This window comes from Lepidochelys kempii, chromosome 1 (genome assembly GCF_965140265.1).
Source record: "Lepidochelys kempii isolate rLepKem1 chromosome 1, rLepKem1.hap2, whole genome shotgun sequence".
Lineage (NCBI taxonomy): Eukaryota > Metazoa > Chordata > Testudines > Cheloniidae > Lepidochelys > Lepidochelys kempii.
Window position 1 is genome coordinate 301,449,659 of NC_133256.1, and position 14,595 is coordinate 301,464,253.

At 44.1% G+C, this 14,595-nt stretch overlaps 1 protein-coding gene across 5 annotated transcripts in view; it reads left to right on the top strand.

The window, feature by feature from the left end:
- LOC140905226 (uncharacterized) overlaps positions 1-14,595 on the top strand; it is a 137,223-nt gene that overhangs the window by 65,650 nt on the left and 56,978 nt on the right. Inside the window, exon 10 of one of the 5 annotated variants that reach the window (XM_073328118.1) lies at positions 7,952-9,375. The exons of 2 other annotated variants lie outside the window; for them this stretch is intronic. In XM_073328118.1, coding sequence (XP_073184219.1) covers positions 7,952-8,009 — 58 coding nt within the window. In that variant the 3' untranslated portion in view covers positions 8,010-9,375. Of the gene's footprint in view, positions 1-7,951; positions 9,376-14,595 lie in introns of those variants that run through there. 2 more of the 5 variants (XM_073328117.1, XM_073328115.1) reach the window with 2 other exon arrangements.

Sequence of the window (14,595 nt, forward strand, 5' to 3'; positions counted from 1 at the left end):
AACTAATTGATAAACAAGGAATGTGAATACTAAAAATATCCAGTTAGCTAAATATATGATACGGGGAGAGAAGATTGGGTTTAAATTCAAATTTTAAGTAGAGGCTAGAAAGTACATTTGGATTTTTAAGACATACTCCATTGAAAGACATACTCCATTTTTAAGACATACTCCATTGTTTGTTGTGTGCTTGCTTGCTTGCCGTGTGACTGCTTGATTGAAGTTTATAGTGTAGTCTGTTTGGAGGGCTCTGTGCAGAGCCTAGCAGACCTTCCTAATGAGGGTCTAGTATCCTTTGATCCCTAATCCCTTTGGGATTCTTAGATAAGGGGGCGGGGCTAATTCAGGGAGAACAGGGGTTTAAAAAACCAGCTCCTTAACAACCAGAGGAGATAGCAAACAGGGGAGTTTTGTGAGGGAGTTTAAAGCCAGATACATCTAACAAAAATTCTCTAAACACAGGAAAATAAAGCCCTCCCCCTAGAAAAAACAAACAAAAAGCCCAAAGAACAAACAAAAAAATTCCAGAGTAAAAATAATGCTGGTAGAAGTCCAGCAGCAGAGTGAAGGCTATCCAATTTATTGCACGGAATGCAGCATGTAAGATTACCTGCCTTGTGAGCAAGTGGTGTATGTGTGCATTTGCTGCAAGCAACTCAGAGCTCTCGGGGACTGTGGGCTTGTCTTCATGTACAGCACTACAGCAGTGCAGCTGAACCAGAGCTGTGCCACTGTAGCGCTTTAGTGAAGATGCTATTATGCTGACAGGAGAGCTTCTCCTGTTGTCATAGTTAATCCACCTTCCCAAGAGACGGTAGCTATATCAGTGGGATAAACTCTCCCATCAACAAAGCACTGTTTACACAGGGGGTTAGGTCAGTATAACTATGTTGCTCAGGGGTATGGATTTTTCACAGCCATGAGCAACAATGGTATATCGATAGAGGTCTGTAGTGTTGCCCTGGTCTGAGTTCGGGCTCTTGAGATCAGAGTGGCTGAACTGGATGAGCTAAGGGAGACAAAGAGGTGCATAGATAAGACTTTTCAGGACACAATAGAGCAGTCCCACTCCTAGCCTGATAACCTCTGTGCTGTGGAGGAGGATGAAAGTCTCGGGGAAGGAGAACATCAAGTTGCAGCAGAGGGAAATGATCCCATAGTTGGGACCAACCTTCCAGATGATGGTGTCATGGTATCCTCTCACACTGAGGATACCCCTCTGGGGGAGTGTACTCCAGTTATTAGGAAGAGACAGACATAGGCATCGACTCTGTGGGTGCTGCGGGGCTGCTGCACCCACAGGGAAAAATTAGCGGATGCTCCACACCCACTGGCAGCAAAGCTCTCTCTGCCCCCCACCACGTGCCACGTCCCCACTTCTCCCCCTCCCAGCACTTCCCACCCGCCGCCTAACAGCTGTTGGTGGTGCTTAGGACTTTCTGGGAGGGAGGGGGAGGAGTGGAGACGCAGTGTGCTCAGAAGAGGAGGCGGTAAAGAGGCGGGGCAGGGGCGGGGACTTGGGGGAAGGGGGTGGAATTGGGGAGGGCAATGGTGGGGCAGGAGCAGGGCCAGGGTATGAGGGGGTCGAGCACCCATGGGGCAGAGGGGAAGTCGGCGCCTATGGAGACAGATAATAGTAATGGGGGATTTGATTACTAGAAAGTTGGATTTATGGTGACCCGGAGAACTGCCTGGTGAATTGCCTGCTGGGTGCGAAGGTTGAGGGCCTCATGAGACATGTAGATAGACTTTTGTGCAGTGCTGGGGAGGAGCCAGTGTTCGTGGCACATGTAGGTATCAATAACATAGGGATAGGTAGGACAGAGGTCCTGGAGGCCAAATTCGGACCGCTAGGTAAGAGATTAAAGTCCAGGAACTCCACGGTAGCATTCTCTGAAATGCTTACAGTTCCACATGCAGGGCCAGTTAGACAGGCAGAACTGCAGGGTCTCAATGCATGGGTGAAACATTGGTGTTTGGAGGAGGGATTTAGATTTATTAGGAACTGGGGAACCTTTTCGAAAAGGAGGAGCCTATACAGGAAGGATGAGCTCCACCTAAACCAAAAGGGAACCAGAGTGCATGTAAAATTAAAAAGGTTGTAGAGGAGTTTTTAAACTAAGGTCTGGGGAAAAAACAACAGGTGCGGAGGAGCACATGGTTTGGACCGAGACATCCCTTAGGGGAAGATTTATTAAAGGGGATTCTCTATATCTTAGCAAAGAGAAGAGTATAGAAGCTGATAAAGTACATGCAGAAACTGAACAGAAAGTCACATGAAAAAGAGTCCTATTTCAATTACATCAAATAAAGGCCCACAACTAAATATTGACAGATTTTACAAGTGCTTGTATATAAATGCAAGAAGTCTAAATTCTAATATGGGTGAATTTGAATGCCCAATATTAAATGAGGATATTGATATAATACATATCACAGAAACTTGATGGAACAATGATAACAGGACTTGGTAATACCTGGGTACAAAATATATAGGAATGACAGAGAAGATCGTGCTGGTGGGGGAGTGGCACTATATGTGAAAGAAAGCATATAGTCAAATATAGTATAAGTCTTAAATTAATCAAACTACTATAGAATCTCTATGAACAGAAATTCCATGCTTGAATAATAAGAGTATACTACTGAAATCCTGACCAGGGTGGTGATGGTGATGGTGAAATGCTCAGGGAGATCAGAGAGGCTATAAAAATAAAAAAATCAATAATAATGAGGGATTTCAACTAGCCCCATGTTGACTGGGTATGTATCACCCTAGGATGGAATACAGAGGTAAAATTTTTAGACACCATAAATGGCTGCTTTTTGGTGCAGCTAGTCCTCAAGCCCACAAGGGGAGAGGCAATTCTTGATTTAGTTCTAAGTGGTGCACAGGATCTGGTCCAAGAGGTGAATTTTGCTGAACCACTCAGTAATAGCAACCATAATGTAATTAAATTTAACTTTCTTATAGGGGAGAAAATACCAAAGAAACCCACCACAGTATCTTTTTAACTTCAAAAAGGGGAACTGCACAAAAATGAGAAAGCTAGTTAAATGGAAATTAAAAGGAACAGTCACAAAAGTTAAAGGCTTACAAGCTGCATGGAAACTTTTTAAAAACACCATAATAGTACTAAATGTACACCAGAAATAATAATTAAAAAAACAGTAAGAGGACCAGAAAAATGCCACCATGGCTAAACAACTGCATAAAAGCAGAAGTTAAGAGACAAAAAGAGATCCTTTAGAAATCAGAAGTCAAATCCTACTAAGGAAAATAGAAGGGAGCATAAACTCTGGCAAGTCAAGTGTAAAAGTATAATTAGGCAGGCAAAAAAAGAATTGAAGAGCAACTAGGAAAAGACAAAAACTAACAAGGTGCTAAAAGAACACTGAAAGAAGATAGGGCCGTTGCAGAGATGTCAAATGAATTTTTGTCACAGTCTTAACTGAAGAGGATGTGGGGGGAAATTCCCACACATTAGCCTTTTTTTTTTTTTAGGGTGACAAATCTGAGGAACTGGCCCAGATAGAGGTGTCAGTAGAGGAGGTTTTGGAACAAATTGATAAAGAGTAATAAGTCCCCAGGACCAGATGTATTCACCCACGAGTTCTGGAGGAACTCAAGTATGAAATTGCAGAACTACTAACCTATCATTTAAATCAGCCTCTGTACCAGATGACTGGGTGATACTTAATGTAATGCTGATTTTAAAAAAAAGGGCTCCAGAGGTGATCCTGGCAATTACAGGCTCACAAGTCTAACTTCAGTACCAGGCAAATTAATTGAAACTATAATAAAGAACAGAATTATCAGACACATAAATGAACACAATACAGGTAGACCTTGGACTTATGACACCCGATTTACGTCGGATGCCACTTACAGCGCTTTTCAATTGACTGCCCGTTTCACACCTACGATGCTTGTTTTGCCCTTATGACACTTTATTTACATAAAGTTCGCTTGAAATCACTTCCTGGTTGCATTATACTGGTATGGAGCTGGAAGGGGTCACTTATGATTGGCTTCAAGGCAGCAGGGTAGCTTGTTGCTGGGTGGGGTTGCCGCTTATTTTTGATTGGCTAAGCCCAGGGCTGGGAGCCAATTAGAAAGCTTGAACAGTGATTGGCTAAGGCTCAGCATATGTGCTGTTCTCCCTGGCTTTCTGAGCCTGTGTTGCCAGCATTCTGGGCAGTATATGTGAGTTTATATGTTTATTTGAATGCTGTTTACAAAATACAGTGTACAGTAAATACATTGACATTGCAACATTAGTCATCTATAATTCATTTAGTACAAAAATCTGGGTTACTGTGGTGAAAATAGTGTATCAAGCCTTGGTTCAGGAACCAATCTCCCCTTCATACCATTGATTCCTATGGGAAAAGCGGTTTCGACTTACAATGTTTTGACTTACAATGCAATTCTGAGGAACAAATTGTGTCGTAAGTCCGAGAACTCCCTGTATGTTGGAGAAGAGTCAACATGGCTTTTGTAAAAGGAAATCCTGTCTCACCATTCTATTATAATTCTTTGGGGATGGCAACAAATATGGACAAGAGTGGCTATAATGTACTTGGACTTTCAGAAAGCCTTTTACAAGGTCCCTCACTAAAGTCTCTTAAGTGGAGTAAGCAGCCCTGGGATAAGAGGAAAGGTTCTCTCATGGATCGCTAACTGGTTAATAGATAAAGGGAAGGAATAAATGGTCAGTTTTCACAGTGGACAGAGATAAATAGCAGGGTCTCCAAAGATCTGTACTTGGACCTGTGCTGATCTGGAAAAAGAGGTAAATAGGTGTGGCAAAAGTTGCAGACAATACAAAATTAATCAAGATAGTTAAGTCCAAAGCTGACTGAAGAGTTACAAAACCTTCTCACAAAACTGAGCGTTGGGGCAACAAAATGGTAGACGAAATTCAACTTGAGAAATGCAAAGTAATGCATACTGGAAAACATAATCCCAACTATACATGTTTTGTCCCAGCATACTAACCATATGGGCATTCCTAGATTAACATAGAATCATAGAAATGTCCCTGACAGGTGTTTGTCTAACCTGTTCGTAAAAACCTCCAATGATGGAGATTCCACAGCCTTCCTGGTAATTTGTTCCAGTGCTTAACTACCCTTACAGTTAGGAATGTTTTCCTAATGTCTAACCAAAAATCTCCCTTGCTGCAATTTAAGGCCATTATTTCTTGTCCTGTCCTTAGTGGTTAAGGAGAACAATGTATCATCCTCTTCTTTATAACAACCTTTTATGTACTTGAGAATTGTTATCGTGTCCGCCCTCAGTCGTCTCTTCTGATGAAACAAACCCATTTTTTTCAATCATTCCTCATGGATCATGTTTTCTAGACCTCTAATAATTTTTGTTGCTCTCCTCTGGACTTTCTCCAATTTTCCACATCTTTCCGGAAGTGTGGTGCCCAGAACTGGACACAATACTCAGGTTTGAGGCCTTATCAGTGCTGAGTAGAGCAGAAGAATTACTTCTCCTGTGTTACAACACTCCTGCTAATATATCCCAGAATGATGTTCATGGTTTTTGCAATAGTATTACAGAGTCACATTTAATTTGTGATACACCAGTGGTTTTCAACCTTTTTTTCATTTGAGAACCCCTAAAAAGTTTCAAATGGAGGTGCAGATCACTTTGGAAATCTTAGATGTAGTCTGCGGTCTCCCAGGGGTCTGCGGACTACAGGTTGAAGACCACGGTGATATACTATAGTCCCCAGATACTTTTCTGCAGTACTCCTTCCTAGTAATTTCCCATTTTGTATTTGTGCAATTAATTATTCCTTTCTAAGTGTAGTACTTTGCATTTGTTCTTATTGAATTTCATGCTATTTAATTCAGACCATTTCTCCAGTTTGTCAAGATCATTTTGAATTCTAATCCTGTCCTCCAAAGCCCTTGCAACCCCTCCCAGCGTGGTATCGTTCACAAACTTTATACATGTACTCTCTATGCCATTAGCTAAATCATTTATCAATAAGATTAAGATTTTTGTCACAGTAATTTTTAGTAAAAATCAGGGACAGGTCATAGGCAATAAACAAAAATTCACAGGAGTCCATGACCTATCCCTGACTTTTACTAAAAATAACTGTGACAAAATGGGGCTGACTGGGGGCGGGAGGGAAATGAGAGCCTAAGCCCTGCTGTGGGAGATAAAGTGGGGGTCCAGCACCTGCTGCCACTGTGTATGACAGCTCCCTCCGGGGTCCCCCTGCTAACCATGGCAACTGAAAGCTGCGGGGGCCCCTGCTGCCCGTGGTGGCTCAGAGCTCCAGCTCTCCCTGCCGTCCATAGCGACTGGAAGCTGTAGGGACCCTCTGCTGCCCGCGGTGGTTCAGAGCTCCAGGGCCCCTACCAGCTGACAGCTCCAGCTCCGCCAACCCGGGGCTGAAATGGAAAATGTCACGGATGTCTCTGGAAGTCATGGAATCTGTGTCTTCCATGACCTCCATGACATAAGCTTAGCCTTATTTATGAAGATGTTGAATGGAACCAGACCCAGGATCCTCATGGGCCCCAACTCGATATGTCCTTCCAGCTCAATTGTGAACCATTGACAGCCATTCTCTGAGTACAGTTTTCCAGCCAGTTATGCACCCACTTTATAGCAGGTTTGTCTAGGCTACATTTATCTAGTTTGTTGATGAGCAAGTCACGTGAGACAGTATCAATAGCCTTACTAAAGTCAAGATATACCACATCTACTGCTTCTCCCCCATCCGCAAGGCTTGTTACCCTATCACAGAAGGATATTAGGTTGGTTTAATATGATTTGTTCTTGACAAATCCATGTTGACTGTTGCTTATTACTTTATTTTCTTCTAGGTGCTTAAAAATTGGTTGATTATTTACTCCATTATCTTTCTGGGTACCGAAGTTAAGCTAATTGGTCTGTAATTCTCCTTTTTATAGATGGGTACTATATTTGCCCTTTTTGCAGTCCTCTAGTATCTATCCAGCTGTAGCTTGTTGTAGGAGGTAACTGGGAAGAATTTGTTAGTCTGTGTGGTATGTTGGGGAGCAAATCTAATAAGTTGGAGGACATTGGGAAAGTGGGGGCTTTGAGAATTAGCTGGAATTACCACTGGAGGGGAAATGGGGTAAAACAGATCCGGATAACAGAATGGGTTGGTCCTCAACAGCATTTATGTCTTTTGAGAGGCAAGAAAGAATTGAGGCTGTAACCAAGTTTTTAAAATGTTATGTAGGGGATTGAGAGGGAAGTAGCTACTGCTTCTGGAAATGGACGGGCTCCATGGGTAGTAAAAGGGGTTTGGGGATGTAATGTGTATATACCCCATAAATGTCAACCAGCAGCCACCCTCACCAATTTCATTTTTCTCCAGATTTACCTCTTAGTTGAGGCTGTAATAACTTTTCCATCTCCACCTGAATCCAAATTACAGGTTGCTTGTGCACCCTTCAGGAGATGACTTCAGGTTTCTGGGGGCAGTAATTGCTTGTCTTCTTTGATGGCACTTTTTGTTGAGTGCCTCTTAGATGCTCAGAGAGAGCAGAGAGAACTCCCTTGACTTGTGCAGTCACTACGTTTACACACACACACACACACAGAAACATTACTTTCCTACGAAGAAATTTTTTTATTCTTTTAACAAAAAAACAAAAGCATCCCATTCTATGAGAGGCAAGACTTTGGAGTCCATTAGGCACAGGGAAAACTACATGTGGTACCTAAACTTGCTGACAGTTACTTAAACTTCTCTTTTATCTTCTACTGTAACAGTGAAACTAAGAAATAAAGTTCAACACATGATATTCTAAGTATGAGAATAACATTTCCTTGTAATTTTGATACCAGAGTGTAAAGCAATACAATATAAAGATAAACGCTGTGGCTGTTGGGTTAATAATTGATAGGTGAAAATGACATATGGCACTTTCTATTCCATTTCTCTAGTAAGAAGAAGCCAGAGCAAAAGAAATCTGAAGCCAGCAAGACCAAATCCAATAAATAAGATTTCTCTGTAAGTGTAGTTTCAAACAATGGCCACACTTTGCCTTTCCCATTAAATAAGATCATGTGTGATATTTTCTGTGGTACACAGGTTTTAAAATTAGCTTTTCCCTTTCACAAAATTAGCTCCAGTGCTAACTTGATGAAATTCTGTCATTTTTATTTCACTTTTTAATGTTTTGTGTGTATTAGAGGCCCCTTGTGCCTGTATTTCACAGAGAAAAGCATCCAGAATGAAACTGTCAAACATTTGGCTATTTGGCCAGTCCATTTGTAGAGAAATCACTGGGTTTTTCTGAAAATTTTGTCACCCAGATCCTCAGTCCTCTCTACCTCCCAAGAACTTAGTATACCTATGCCCCAGCTTGCCCTGATGCACTGAATGCAGCACCTGGAGATCTGGCACTTTCTGTTTTAGCCAGGTCCTTCATCCTATACTATGTAATTGTGGAAGGGGATAAGGAAACCAATTCACCATTGCTGAAACAAATGAAAAGGCTTCCTGGCTAATTACAGTATATTCTGTATGAGACCAGTCTACTGTGTTACTCCAGCGGTAGGAGTAACTCAGTGACTCGGCTGTACATCTTATCCCAATGAAATGTATTTGTGTTTACATTTTTTTAATTTAAAAAGTAGCTAAAAGCAGTTCTTGTTAATACAACTCAGTCTCTTCTGTCCTACCTCCTACTCAAAATAGTTCACTCCATTCAGCAGAAAAACTGCAGGAACCATGCTCCTTACCTCCAAAGCCTAGGCTGGAAGGACATTGTCATTAAAATAAAAAAAGTCTCTAGACTATGATGCAGTTCCCGAGTCGTACTTTTCTACCTGTTGGGACAGAGAATCCTTCCCTCCAGTTTTCCTGTGAGTGCCCATAAAAAGTTAAGTAGCACATTCCTCTCTGACACCAGTACTTCTGCCACCTCAAACAGTAGTTTCCTGGAGCACCTGAGTGAAGTTTTGTATGGTGAGGTAGTAGCACCAGTATGAATTAAAAGGGGTGGTGGGCCTCTCAGACTCTTTTCTTTTAAAAATTTCATTTCAAAATATTAGGCATAATGTTCAACATACTGTAAAGTACAACTATCAAAATATTCTAAAATGAGGCAGTCATTGTTATGCACTATAGCTATTATGAGTCACCAATAGCTCAATAGTGTGACATATGGGAGGCTGTTCAGCTAATTATGTGGGCTAGAATATCCTTATTCTCATAGTTTAATTTGAGGTCCGAAACTAGGTAGAATTATAATTTCTTTCTTTCTAATATAGCATCCATGTCCAAGCATAAATTTTTCTTTCCATGCATTTAGTGGATGGACACCACACAAGATGCCACCTCCAGCCTTTTCTTAGGCTTTAAACTATGGTTCTGCTTCAAGTGCTGTCCCTGTGGGTGCTCCACTTTAGGTGTTTGTGCTGTCAGCACCGGGAGCTGAAGTAATAGAAAATCCCGGCACCGCCAGCACTGCTAGAGACAGAGACTCTACAGGAGCAGGCTCCAATTTAGGAACTAAGGGGAAATCAAGACCCTGTGCCTCTGCACTGCGATGTACATTCATTCCACGGGCAGGCATCCAATACCGGCACCGGCTGTGCTGTCAGCATTGGGAGCCAAAATAGCGGAAATTCCTGGCACCGCTAGAGCCAGAGACTCTACAAGAGCCGGCTCCGACGCAGGCACTAAGGTGAAACCAAAACCCTGTGCCTCCGCATTGCGATCTACAAATGGTGGCACGGTGCCACTACAAAAGGCAGCTTCTTCAAAAGTGCACCTAACATGCACAGAGGCGCAGCCAGCAGCGCCGCCTTCTCTGCAGCCCTGGCACTGACAAGGAGGCAGCCCCAGGGACCAATCAAACCATCACAGCAGCAGTTCCTCAGACAGAGGGTTCTGGTATTCATCTCTGTCCCTGATCCTCCTATCTGCGGTACCAATACGAGAATGATACCCTCGGCACCAAGTCTCCTTGCGTCCCCGACATCACTCACTGTCTCACTCCTTATTTGAAGGAGGAAGATAAGGAAGAACAGGGAGCTATTCCCCCATCGGCTCCTATCCATCAGGAGTCAGTCAACCCAGGAGTCTCGCCTGGGGCATATTATGCTGTCCCTGGGTACTTACAGTGGTATGGGGACCCCCTATGCCGCTCCCATCCCAATGGGCATACTGGACTCCATGGGTCATATGCCCCAAACAAAGGGGGACTGCCCACCACGGCCAGACCCAGCACACAGTAATTCCCCACAGCTTCTGTACCAGCAGTGGTACCAGGGGAAGAGGAGAAAGAACCTCCACTCCTGCAGGGGACATCACTTGCCATCATTGTCCGCAGAGGACACCTTTATGCCTCCTCCCCCTAATAGTGGGGATGATTTCAAACTGTTCCATGGCTTATTTGAGAGGGTGGCCCTTTCTGGACATCTCTCTTGAGGAGATCCCGGTGATACAGCATAGGCTAGTGGACTTTTTGCATACAGCTGCTTTGTTTAAAAAAAATTGCCCTTCACATGAATGAGGCACTGATGGACCTTGTAAGGGTCATTCTTGTGGACCCCTATGGCTGCCCCTCCAGCTGGTGGGAGGTCTGACAGGAGGTGTGTACCAACAAAGGGCGTGGATTCAGCGCCTAATTTCTTAGTGATAGATGCAGTCCAGCGACATGGCATGCAACAACAGCCCTGAAACACAACTCATGATAAGGACTGGAAAAGACTTGATCAGTTTTGGCAATAAGGCTTACTCCTTGGCTATCCCTCATCTCCGCATAGCCAACTATGCAACATGACGAACAAAATACAACTATACAAACAAACACAAAAATGTCCAAATCGATTAACTTTATTGCCAAGGACAAGGGAGAACAATTCGCAGCACTTGATTCTGAGGACAGGGCTGCAACATCGTTGTCGATGGTGGTTGTAATGAGAAGGGCTCATGGCTCTATCTTTTTGGCTTCCCCGCAGAGGTGCAATCCACGGTGGAAGACTTGCCAGCCCCAATTATTTACCAAAAAGACAGAAGACTCACTCCACTCACTCACAGACTCACGAGTGACTCTCTGATCCTTGGGAACCTAGAACCCCAAACTGAAGAGGAAACAGAGGAATTACTTTACACCCCAGTGATACTACTGGCCAATGTATTCAAACAACAATAGGGTGATTTGACTCACAGGGTCGCAGACACAGTCCCTGAGGGGGCAACAATCTACTTCTCAAGTTGCTACATCCCAACCATCAACTTCCCCTAACAAGAACTCCAGTGGATGGACACCAATGCTTGACCTCCAATAATTCAACAAGTTTGTCAGAAACACAATGATTCCAGATGGTCCCACTATACACTATAAGCGACTGCCTGCTAAAAGTGTCAACCCAGTAGACAGCATTGCAAGCCACTGAAGAGGTGGTAACCCTCTTCATGAATCTGGGCTTCCTAATAAATACCGACAGTACATCTAACAACAGTGCAAGAGCTGGACTTCATTGGGGCCCACCTCAACTCTATCAAGGCTATAACCTCACTACCAAGACACCGTTCTCTCACTCTCACCAGCCTCATACCCACTGCGTGAAATAGCCCAGGTATCTGCCAGGACTTGCCCCCAACTCCTTGACTACATGGCAGCCACAACATTTGCTGTCAGACACACCAGATTAAACATCCATTGCCTACAAGGAAGGCTATGTATCAACTTTGTTCCACACAGGCATGGCATAAACATGCACCCCACGATACTGGGCAAAATAAAGGACTCCCTTCTCTGGTGGGCAAAACTGACCAACGTATGCACGGGAGCACCCTTCATTCAGACCACAAATGCCTCACTCCTGGGATGCGGAGCACACCTGCACCCACATTCTATATAGGGGATCCCTTGCAGAATCCCTTCAACGTATAAACCTATTGGAACTTCAGGCTGTCCGCAACGCTTCCTCCCAATTCCTGCCACTCATCAAGGACAAGGCTATTTGAATCCATGAATCTCACTCCCACTTCTGTCTCACCCACTGTCCCAGGACTCAGGCCGTGTCCTGGATCCACAGAAACTCCATCTCAGAGCATGGCTCCTCCATGGCTCACGGAACCTGAGCTGACCTGTTCAGATGAGATATAAACTATAGTTACACAGTTGAACAGAAATGAACTGTCGCCCATACACCCTGAAGGGGAGACAAGTTAAGACCTGGTGCCAACTAAAACGGATGACTTCCATCCCAGGGACATTACCCTCTATACTGCGTTACCTATTAGAACTCAAATGGTCAGACCTATACATGAGCTCGATAAAAGTCCATCTACCTATCATCACAACATTCCACCCCAGGTGGATTGCCATCCTGTCTTTATCCATCTACTAACCCAGTGTTTCCTCAGAGGACTCAATAATGCATACCCTGAACTATGTGAGCCTTCTACACCATGGGACCTGAACGTGGTCCTTCGGATCATCACCTCTTCCCCGGTTGAACCCAGGAAGACATAATCACTACTACACCATTCTATGAAAGTAGCATTTCTTCTGGCAATGACATCTGTCGGACAAGAGGGAGCACTGTGAGCTTTCATGACAGAACCCCCATACATGGTCTTCTTTGAGGATAAAGCCTCCCTCAGACCACACCCCTAAACCCCACACAGATAGAACACATTACACACTTCATAATCTTGATGTTCGGAGAGCATTGCTTCTTATATAGACAGGACTAACCCATCCCATAAATCATCCAGACTGTTTCTATCCATCACTGAATGCTCCAAAAGGAGCACCATCTCTAAATAAAGACTTTCCACATAGATCCATAATCGCACAAAACTCTGCTATCATCAGTGCGACTGCCAATCCCTCATGGGGATTCGCTCACATCCCACTAGAGCTTTATCAGCCTTCACGGCTTCCCTGCACAATGTTCCTGTCACAGACATTTGTAGAGTTGCTGCCTGGGCCTCAGCCCATACCTTTAGACAGCACGATGCCTTAGAGCAACAGGCAACAGCTGATACCTCCTTCGGATGCTCTCTACTATCGGAGGTCACGACTTCAACTCCGAAGCACCTCCTTCCATTGGAGGGCACTGCTCTGAAGTCACCTAAAGTGGAGCACCCACAGGGACAGCACTCGAAGAAGAGAAGGTTACTCACCTTGTGCAGTAACTGTGGTTCTTCGAGATGTGTGTCTCTGTGGGTGCTCCACTACCCTCCCTCCTCCTGTCTACTTCGGAGTTTCCTAATTAGTCTCTGCAGTAGAGGAGGAACTGAGTGGGGGTTGGTCGCACAGCATCGGTTAACTGCCTGCAGCAGCGCGAGGCAGGGACCATGCATGTGCGACCCAACCAGGCACTGCTGCTAAAAGTCTCTGACTACGAGCACAGGGGTGCACGAACACTTAAAGCGGAGCACCCACAGGGACACACATCTTGAAGAACCTCAGTTACTGCACAAGGTGAGTAACCTTCTCTTCTGTTCTGAAAAGTGACTGTGTAAAAATGGCACTGTCTTACTTTGAATCTTTCCTATGGGTATTCAGAACCAAATTTGTTTTCTTCAATGACAAAAATAAGATTTTATTAATCTTGTTATCCCTGTAGGGATAAACACAGCTGAGAACATGAGCTGGATTCTAGTCCTTCTTGTGAATCAAGAGAGATTTAGTCCATTCCAATTACAGAAAAGTTTACTCAGTTCCAATTATGGGACCATGCAAATCCAGTAAAGACAATGGCATTGAATAATTGTAGTCAAGGACATTATTGGGCTTGCAAAATCTATACTGTTGATGATACAGGACAAGCAAAGAACCCAGCTTGCCTTTCAGAACCCAGGTTAAGTCCACAGGGCTGCCAGTTAGAAATCCCCCCCATCATTTTACGTGTAATGTGAGCAGATTTTATCTGGAAGTCACCAAGAATCAATAAATCTGAAATAGCACAATGCCATTTTTCAGACTTGCTTTTCAGAATGGAGCCTTTCATTTCCAGGATATAACACTGTTGTGAGCTGGGTTAAACCTTGTTATGGGTTGAGTTAAAACTTCCTTCTTTGAGTAATGTCCCTATGGGTAATCCACTTAAAGTGTGGATGCCCCCATGCGCTTTCGATTGGAGATTTTCAGCAGCCATGCACATTTGGTCTGTGCATACACCCTAGCTACTCTTGTACCCCACACCAATGGTATAAAGGGCCATGACAGACAGACCTTATCAGCGGCCTTGGCCTGAGACAGTAGAGTTTGCGCAGCTACTTACCTTACTTGTTCCTTGTAGTTTAGTTTAGTTTGCTTTCTCTACTAGTTTTGCTTTTATAGTTTAGTGGGGGGGGGGGTTTGATAAACTGAGGCTTTTAGCCTTCCCTCCACTGAGAGAAGAACATTCTTTCTCTGAAGGGGCTTTCTTTTCTCCTTGGGGTATGCCTAAAGCCCCAGGCAGGGCCGGCCTTAGGGAAAATGGCACTCTGGGTGAACTTGTATTTTGGTCCCCCCCCATCACCCCTGGTCCCCATAGGCTCTCTAGGCTCTTCACCACCCCCACCCCGCACCACCTCTAGGCCCCGCTGCCTCCCCCCCAGTGCTTAATTTGTGTTG